A 10262-nucleotide genomic window follows, 5' to 3' on the forward strand; every position below is an offset into this window, starting at 1 on the left:
AGGGAAGGTTATAGAGGATTTTGTTTTCTCTTAAACTTTCACAAAATATCATTTCATCCAAATTAATTATAATTTTTTGAAGTAAATAATCACAAGTTTAACAAATACAGAATCAAGTGTAAACATTCGCTCATAAATTGAGTAGCCACTTTGTTATCATTCATAGGGTGTAGCTCATATGGTAGAGTGCTTGCTTCGCATGCGAGGGGCATAGGGTTCAATTCCTCGCACTTCCACATATTGATTGATATTTTATTGAGTAATATATTTTTATTTCGGATCAATCTATATTGATTGATTGCTTCCATTATGTTATTGTTAACAAATAACACCATTTTTTGCTTTAGATCTCCCAAACCATTCCACAGGAAATCCGGGCTTTAGATCTCCCAAACCATTCCGCAGGAAATCCGGATACGTTTTTGTTGATCCTTCAAAAAAAAATATTCATTCCCCTCATAACGAAAAAGAATAAGAGACAGAACAAATAAAGATTTTTTTTTCAATTCAGCTCCGGCCTTGAATACCTCATTCAAGAATTTTTTTAGATCCAATGCTTTTTAGATCCAATGCGTGTGTGTGTGTGTGGTGTATATATATATATATATATAGCAGCCATTCCTAGGAATGTTATTAACAATCATCTCCCTCACACCTTGATCCTAAAGTCAAGAGAGCGCCTCCCTACACGCCACAACCATCATAATGTATAGGTCCTGCAACATGTGAGTGGTCCGTTAGTGGCTGCTATAACCCCCCCCCCCTCGCACACAACATTGCTCCATAGACCGCCACACCACTCCCAGCCAATAAAGCCCCATCCATATAACACTAGAACGCCGTAGTCAGCCCAGCCAGCTAAAGCAGCAGCAACACAGCAGCCAATATGTGTTTCACCCACTCCTGCATGTACGTTATTCAATCGACCTCACCAGCACGCCCACTGCTATGTTAACCACCACCGCCAAGGATATAGGCACCACATTCCAAACACTGCTATATCTCTCCCCCACATCAAGACTACCAACCGACACAACACCTCAACACTCGCTTTACCAAAGTAATCATTCATGACTTTGTTAGAAAAATTCATACATGCCCAGTGGAAGCATCAATCGCTTTTTATAGATTCTACATTCAAAGAGGGAGTTAGAATGTTTTTACCCTTGAAGCATGCTTTAGCAGAATCAACATCTTGAACTGTCCAATTGTCTGGCCTCTAATCTATCCACCGGCCGGGCACGTGAGAACTCCTAGAGATTTTACATGAAAACTATTTTTTGACAAATCTCTCTTTTTCACATCTCTAATCTTTAAGGAAAGGGTAAAGCTGTTTATATAGTCTAGTTTGGGACCAAAGATGCTGGCCTTTTACAAGCTCAAAACTACCCAATATTGAAGTTCAACTTCTAAGGCCTAAAACAATAAATGTTGACTTCTAATACATATATACATGTCTAACGGACTTCGTTGAAGGTTCCTCCTGTTGTGAAGTAGTGGGCAACTCCACCCAGGTTCCACACCGACCCCGCCACTACACAACAAAGGAAAATGTGCTCCAACGTCTTCGCGTCTAGACCATAGGTAGGGCACTCCACATCAATGTCCACATGTTTCCACCGCAACGCCACCCTTGTTGGCAACACCTATCTATGACACTTTCAGATGAATATCTTAACTTTATATGACAGTTGTTGCAAAAAAAAAAAAAAAAAAAAAAAAAACAAAACAAAACAAAACAAAACAAAAAAAAATTTATATGGCACCTGGAGGAAACTAAGAACCAATCTCAATCTTATATTTGAAAAAATTGGATGGATCAGATCTGATTTTTTTAAAAAAAATAGATAACATTTTCGTAATTATCACCAACTTTACTATGCAAACGTGACCACTAAAATTTGTAATGGGCATTATATTGGATTGGCCTGTTTATCTAATGGGCCTTAATAAGACTCAAGCATTAAAAAAGATAGGTTGGATCAAGTTAAAGTTAGGCCGAGGCATAAGTCCCTATTTAGGGTCAGTTCATTCCTACCCCTAGTGCCAACCAAACCTTAAAATTTCCTTAATTTATATACTATATGTCTATATCGAGCATAGACATACAATCAACGCAAAACCCTTGAGAAATCAAAGCAACCCCATTGATGGGATTTTTGTAGGCCCAAGTTTTACCCTAAAAATAGAATTTAAAAATAATAAATATTAAAAATTAGAATGGGCATTAGCTGATGGCCACTCCAATTGCCTAGTGAGTGCATGCTCTATGACCGCTTGCTAGGTAGCTCCCGTGTGCAAATAACTCATTTCTTTTTCCTTTTTCTTATTTTGAAAAACTCGAGTTCTTCTCCAAAAACCCAAGTATTTTCTCTCCTCTACTACATCAAATTCTCTTTCTTCCTCATCAATGCTTTAAAAACTAACTCAAAAAACTCCATTAAAATTGTCGACTGAAAATTTCTCCACTGGGAATAAAATATGTGAACTGGAAAAGAGCTCGTGCAAATTAAATGGAATTGGATCCTATGTATTGGTTAGTTTTAATTGGGCCTTTATCACATATGAGTGTACTATACTTTATGTAAGTCCACTTTCAATGCAATATGTCCCCTCTTCCCCTTCTTCCGTCTCATATATATATATATATATATATGGTTGATTTTATTGAGTTAATGTAATATTAATTATTAGTTGAAACTTTCTTAGTATAAAGTTGCTTTTAAAAAAGTCAAATTAATAAGCATATCATGAAGGGTTTCAATCACCTTATCAAAAACTTTATAAGCAACCTTATGTGATTGGTTTAAAACTGCTTGCATTAACTAGGTTTTCACTTTTGGTGTTAATACCATATATGCCCTCTTAAGGGTATGCATGTATCAAAATTAAATACTGTCATTAACAAACATGTTTAATGTATCACTCCGTATTTAATTCGTATACAAATCTGTTGTAACTTTAATTCCTTCTTTGTCATGGATCCTGGTTTAAATGTGGATAGTATTTTTCGTGTCGCCAGTGCGGATTCACCATTAAGTATGTAAAAATGCACTGTATAGTATTTGAAAATACATCACAATAAAATGCACCAATCTACTAAAAATGAACTACACACAAAAAATACATCACACCTCACAATACTTAATGATGCATTTTCAAACAGTTTGTAATGTATTTATGTGTATCTAATGGTAAGTAATCACATGATTGCACGGGAAGCACGATAACTTGTCTCCTTTGCCATGAATTACGAACAAATTACATGTTCTCCTTTCAGTCAACAACTACGGCTCTACCTCTACCCTTATTTAATTCCTTCTTATAAAGTAAAAAAGAAAGTGAGAAACAAAGAAAAATTCAATGGCCATAGACAAAATGCATGTATAGTCCATATAAACAATCATTCAATAATTTCACTTGGATCCCTAAGGTATTAGATAATAACACTCCAACCTCTTGTTCGGATTTCACACCTAGTTAAGCCCAAATGTTCATCAGCTTCTGTAGAATTTTTACCCTTTTTTATTATGAAGGTAATTCACAAACAATTACTCGAGAATACACATTAAATAAATTCTACTCTTGTGTAATAGTCTGTAAATTACATAGAAGAAGTAAATTAACTAGAAAGACATATACAACATGCACGATTAAGGTGTTGGCATACAATTACATATATTATATCATGGACCATGGTCCACCTTGCAAGATAGATCATTAATATACATGTTTATTTTTATATACTGAAGGTTCATTTTTAGTATATTAAATGTTTATTTTTAGTGTACTTATGAATATTCAAATTTTTAAATGAAAAAAGAAAAAAAAAACTTTAGTATAACATGTATTATCCTTGTCATTGGCATATGAATAAGCCTAATATTATGTTGAAGAAGAGTATGAATCGGTATCCTTGTCCTAGAGGATTAAGAGCTTTAGATTATTGGGCGTAGTATGAATATGAGAAAGGTTAGAATAAGCATGTATTATCCTGTTCTGTGATTTTATAATGCCTTATTTACTGATTTACTATCATTCTCTTATATATATAATTGCTATTCTCTCAGTCTCTCCAATCTTTGATATTATTTCCATGAAATCTCTGATTTATGCCTTGAATATTGAATAAGTTTATTCATTTACCCTATAGTCGAAATACCAGTTTGAGCGACTTAAAAAAGTACTAGTATTCAATTTTGTATTTCAATCCACAATTATATTTTTTCTATTCAAATCTAACATGAACAATCAAATAATAGAATGCAAAAATAATTAATATGAAAAATGAAACAATCAAACCTAACATTAAATAATTATATTGGATAAGATAGGATTGAAGTTTCATCAATATTTCAAGATATTAAGAGAAGCAGGTTGATAGGGAATATACCTCGGTATGTTGTCCAGCTTGTACCTAACATCTGATTGGGTCCAACTCTACATGTGGTGATGTTTCTTTCGCGATCTGATCCGACCTCTTAGGAGTATCGATCGACCTGAGTAGGAGCTTACGACGCTCTTACCTTCTTGAGCTTGTTCCCAACTTGGGTGGTGGACTTCTATCGGCCAAGCCCCAAAGATAGCTTGATAACTAGTGGCTAGTTAGGCAGCCTACCACACGTGGACGCTTCGACTTGAACCCTCGGTCCGCCCATTGCATGAATAATACGTGGCACACATGTCGGTCCCTCGGCATGTGTCCCTCCAAGCTTCTCCTATAAGTACCACGCCCAACACTTGCACATGGATTTTTTATTTTTTTTTTTCCATTCTCTTGAGAGAATACCCCTAAGCTCGAGAGACTTTGACGCCTTTGTCTTGCTAATCATAGTTATCTACTTTTACCAAATATCTTTTTACAAATTGCTAATCCTATGGTCAATATCGCTAACACAATATGTTATCCGCTAGTGAATTGCAAATGGTAAACGAGACCAATATTTCAAGAGATTAAAAGAAGTGAGTAATTAAATACAAGTTTAGGGGTGCATTCACAAATTGCAAAACGAGAGAGGAGGCAGAGTGAAATTATGTACAATAATCATTTCACTCCGTACTAGGATTGTAGTTGGAGAATTTGGAGCATACGGCGGAAGATATAAATATGAAAGCTTTTCAAAATATTTTTGTCGGGCCACCAATCTGAAGCTTCCCTTTTTTCTCCTTCGCCGAAAATGCGTCGCACTCTCTCTCTCTCTCTCTCTACGCCCTGTGGATATTCTAAATTCTCAAATGTCTTTTTATGAAATTTCAACCCAATTTTACTACGCCTTCCGAATAGGTCCACTTCAATGCCTGTTATTATAGACTCTCCCTATTATAGTAATATAATTATTGTTAAATTTCATTTTTGGTATTCCTTTTATTATTTGTAATATTATCCCCATTTATTGCTGCTCTTCCGCTACTGTTTCTTCATTTTTTATGCATGATTATGATGATGATGATGCCCTTTTCAGAGGAAGAAACCGTATGAACTCAGCGGTGTCACCGTCGATTTTGTATGAATTTTCTGATTTTTCACTCTCTTGTTCCGTTTGTTTGGTCGGAATTTTTATTGGGTTTTCGAGTTTAAATACAATTTTGTGATTTTCAAGGCTATCAAGATCGTTTCTGATCAAAGCCCTTGATTTTTTTTTTTGGGGGTTCTGGGTTCTGTTCAGTACGAGTGTGTGTATATTTGTAATTGTATACATGGAGAATTTTGGGTTTCATTATAATTGAAAAGCTGACTTTGTTGCCTCTGAATCTTTCCTTTGGTTCTGATCAAAACCCTAGGAATTTTTTGGGGTTTTGCTCTGGGATATATATATAGATGTGGTGTGTGGAGAAGGTTGGGCTCTCATTCATATAGGAATTCTTGAAATTTTGTTTCTTTAAATTGATCGTTTGCGTTTTGGATTCTTGGCTTGCCCATACTCTAAGCCGCACATAAACGTGATATACATATAAGTAAAGTGATTGGGTGAAAATCAAGGTTGTGGGGAGGGTATGAATATGGATGATATGAGAGGGATGAAAAGGCTGGGTGAGGAAGTTGGAGGAAACTTGGAAATTAAGAAAGTAAGGGTAGGGGAAGTTGATGGGATTCTTGAGACTCTGAATGAAGTTAGGGTTCTGCAAGAGGTTGAGTCGGATATGCCGGGTTTAGGAAATTTTTTGTCTGATAACCATTTTCTAGGGTTTGAAGAAACTGGGTTTGCTAAGGGGTTTGATGGAGGTTTTCAGAATGCAGGGGATATGGCTGGTGATTTGATAAGAGGGGAAACGATCGTGGCTGTTGGAGAAGATAATATGCATAGAGGAAAGGAGGTATCTTGTAGTGGTTTACAACCGGTAAATAGTAATAATGGTGATGGAATTGAAATTGGTTTGGAACAGTATAATCAACTTATGGCAGAGACGAGAGAGGAAGTAATTGACATATCATCTGATGACAGTGATGAAGAGGTAATAGTCGTGGCTGAAGTTAAAGGGAAGGGAAAGCAAGTTGAGCAAATAAATTCGTATGAGAATTTTGGAAATTTTAGTCATGGCTTGGAAGGAATGGAAATGGACTTGTTACAGGTTCAGAATATAAATTCATTTGAAAATTTCGATCTCGGGTTTGGAGGAATGGAGATGGACAGGTCACAGGCTGGGGAAATAAATTCATTTGAAAACTTTGGAAATTTTAATCTTGGAATTGGAGGAATGGAGATGCCGATGGACACTCTGGGTGATGGAAATTCCGGGAGTGGTGCGTGGAGATACTCCATGGAAGAAAAAGGGAAAGCAAAAGTTGGTGATCCTTGGCTATCAATTGCCAGTGAGCCATTTCAAATGGATGTCCTACCTGAGGAGCAGGAATTTGGAATCCAGTACAATACTTCCTCATCAATTCCATTTCAGTTTGAAACTATTGAGCTTGAACAAACTGATGATCTCTTTTTGACAGCAGACCTTGGACTTAGATTAGAGCAGGTTGCTGCATATGAAGATCAGGTGATGCCTCAGTTTGAACTTCCCTTCATTGAACAACAAATTAATCAGGTCCCAGCTAACAACCTGGAATTCGGGAGGGAGTGGGCTGCTGGCAATGCTGGACAGGCAATAGATGCATTACAGCAAAGGGCAGATACAGTTAGACACCGTACAGTTTCGAGCCAGGTAGCCCAACATTATGCACGGTTCAATTCCCAAGAAGCAGATACTGGTTTGAAACAAAAGTCGCCATCCATAGAAATTGATGAACAACTAGGAAACACTCCTGGTCCCTTTTCTACAGCATTGAAGATAATCAGGGAGCAAAACCTGAAAAAGAATGCTCACCCGCTGATTGGATGGAAGCCGTCTCGAAATGCTGACTTTAATGGTTCTGCCCGTCCTGCTCCTTCTCTGCTGGATCTTTCTTTGAAATTCCTTGTACAAAATGCTGAAGCTTTGGTTTCACTTGAGGGTGTCCCTGACACACTGAGGAAAAGACTTATGGACTTGCTATGTGATTCCAGGAGAATGAATATCCGGATGCTGAACCTCCTCTTAAAGGGATCTCCAACTGAGATCAGGATAAAGGACTGTTCGTGGTTAACCGAAGATGGATTTTCCAAATCATTTCGAGACCTTGATGGATGTAACTTGATGGTAAGTCAGAATTCTTTGCTTTTTATTGTAAACTTGTTTTAATTGCTTGATCTAAAAGGGATGGGGAGCAAAGAGAATTTGTCAAGTTTCAATGTTACATTTTTATAGATTCAAATATGCCTTTCTCATGCTATTCCCTGTCTTAATAGTATTGGAGAATTCCAAATGTCTAAGCTCTTATCTGGAACTTCAAGAAAGTCTTAGCTTTCACATTGCAGCACTATTTGTTTGTCTTTTTCTTTTAAGTATTTTCCAGTACTTCCTCTAGAATGTGATGATCTTATTTCCCATTCTTGATGTCTTGAAACAGGTCCTTCAGCTTGACATGTGTGGGCAAGGCTTGCTTGACCCTGTGTTGGGCGAAACCATAGCTCGATCTTCACATGGTTTGCCGAATTTGGGTATTCTATCACTAAGGGGTGCATGTCGTTTATCTGATAGTGCATTGACATCACTCGTAGCTTCAGCACCTTTACTGCAGTCAATAAATTTGGGACAGTGCTCTCTTCTCACACACAGCTGCATCGAAATTATCTCCAACTCACTGGGAGGACTCCTTAAGGAGCTCCACATCAATGAATGCCATAGTATAGATGCAATGTGTACTATCCCTGCATTGAAGAAGTTGAAATGTTTAGAAGTGTTATCAGTTGCTGGAATTCAGACTGTATGTGATCAGTTTGTTTGTGAAATTGTGAAAGAATGTGGTAAAAATCTGAAGGAGCTTGATTTGGCGGATTGTGAGTAAGTTCACAGCACGTTCTACGTAAATGATTGCTTCTTCAACTCGAAACTCTTCTAGTGTTTTCTTCATTTATTAATAGCAATTTCACTTTGGCTGCAGGAAATTGACTGATTATTCTATGAAGGTCATCGGAGATGGATGTGCAAATTTGCTTTCATTAAATATTTCAAACTTACAGAGATTGACAGATGTGGGAATTCAGTTTCTCGCAAACGGTTGCAGATCAATTCAAAGACTCAATTTGCAACGCAATGGCTTTAGGTCAGTTCTTACACACCAGATTTCACCTTTAAAATTGTGCACGAGCAGCTGTTTCTGATCAGTCATTGCTTTTATGATGTGGTCATCTTTCAATATTCCGGGTAGGGTTCAGAGTCAATTGCATCCTATTGTAATATGAAATCTGGTTTAATATTTAAGGAATATTATATGAATACTTAGTGGCCTATCTATTAACTAGCAGCTGATTGTGTTATATTAATTGCTATTGTTTCCACTCATTTTCTGTTGATCGTTCATTACATGCTCAGTGATGATGCTCTTGCTGCATATTTGGAAGCTTCTGGACAGTGTTTGGAGGAACTTTCGCTTAATCATTGCTCCAAGGTAAAACTTGTGTCTTATAACACCCGTGCCAATATTACATCTATATATAAGCTTTGTTCCTGCATATTATGCGTGAGTTACTGTCATCTTGCGTGCTCAACAATTAGCTAAAGATGCCATGAGCAAGCCGATTGCAAATTATTCGAGGCACTTTTGGCAATTATCTACTATGCAGAAAAAATCTGATCGAATTTTCAAATAGTGGCCAGGGAAAATGAAGAAACCATTTTCTTTAAGAATTTGTTTATTTTTTGGCTTAATTGCTGTCGGTGCCTGAAACGGTGGATGTTGTATGATATTTGTAGGTTGACCAAAATACTGCATTGTCACTCGCCAAATTTTCGAGAAAGTTAGTATGCTTGGACCTATCATGGTGTCGTAGAATATCTGACGAGGCACTTGGACTGATCCTAGACAGCTGCCCCCTCAAGCTACTTAAACTCTTTGGCTGCACACAGGTGAGCTTACATCATTACACAATATTTATAATTTATCGTTTCCATCTTGTGAATCACACAATATCCTAGTAATTCTCGGTGAAGTTGTGAATACATATATAGATGTTGCGAAATAAGAAAAGGACATATAGAAATTAGCTAGATGTATCAACTATTGTCACATTGCTTGTTGTCTGAAATGAGTCGTTTTTTGAGCAGATCACAAGCGTTTCCGTCAATGGGCACTCCAACTCTGCTGTCCAGATTGTCGGGTTGAGGGGGACGCTCATATTACACAACATTAACAAGTTTGAACCCGAGGAAGTTTTCTTGCGCTATTCGCCTCTCCTGACATCTTCTGGTATCTGACAACTGCGATCATATGTAGTCGAACATAATAGTGCATACATTTTGTTGTCTGTTGGATTGATTGGTTAAAATTGTTTTCCTTAGGCTTGATTGTTCTGGTCATACAGAATGCTAACATGTATCACCAAAAGGATGAATATATTTTGATTGCAAGCCTATTTGTTTGCAGATAAACCTATGATCACATTGTTGATTTTCTGTGTCTGCCTAACATGTTTGGTCCAGGGGATGGGATTAGCAGTGTCAAATTATGCTGTAGATCATGGTTCATATTCACTAATAAATGTTCATTTTTAGTATACTGAAGATTCGTTTTTAATTCAAAAAAAAAAAAAAGATTCGTTTTTAATATATTGGACATTGGACATTTATTTTTAGTAAGTAGTATACTTAAAAATTAATCTTTAGAACACTAAAAATGAAAATTCAAAAAATAACGATTACGGGGTGTAGTATTATTTTTATACTATATCAAGTTG

The 10262-nt window shown here is 36.7% G+C and overlaps 1 protein-coding gene across 1 annotated transcript; it reads left to right on the forward strand.

Annotated features, from left to right (window-relative positions):
- The first annotated feature begins 5145 nt into the window (after positions 1-5145).
- On the forward strand, positions 5146-9978 carry LOC116024629. The gene is made up of 6 exons (XM_031265573.1): positions 5146-7626; positions 7937-8370; positions 8471-8632; positions 8902-8977; positions 9283-9435; positions 9634-9978. Exons 1-6 carry the CDS (start codon positions 5995-5997, stop codon positions 9781-9783), a joined length of 2607 nt encoding a protein of 868 aa, XP_031121433.1. The 5' UTR covers positions 5146-5994; the 3' UTR covers positions 9784-9978.
- Positions 9979-10262: the final 284 nt, after the last annotated feature.

The sequence above is a fragment of the Ipomoea triloba genome, chromosome 1, assembly GCF_003576645.1.
Source record: "Ipomoea triloba cultivar NCNSP0323 chromosome 1, ASM357664v1".
Lineage (NCBI taxonomy): Eukaryota > Viridiplantae > Streptophyta > Magnoliopsida > Solanales > Convolvulaceae > Ipomoea > Ipomoea triloba.

Coding starts and splice junctions, on each gene's coding strand:
- LOC116024629 (XM_031265573.1), top strand. CDS start 5,995: ATGAATATGGATGATATGAGAGGGATGAAAAGGCTGGGTGAGGAAGTT. Junction 7,627..7,936: donor TTGATGGATGTAACTTGATG/GTAAGTCAGAAT, acceptor GTCTTGAAACAG/GTCCTTCAGCTTGACATGTG. Junction 8,371..8,470: donor CTTGATTTGGCGGATTGTGA/GTAAGTTCACAG, acceptor CTTTGGCTGCAG/GAAATTGACTGATTATTCTA.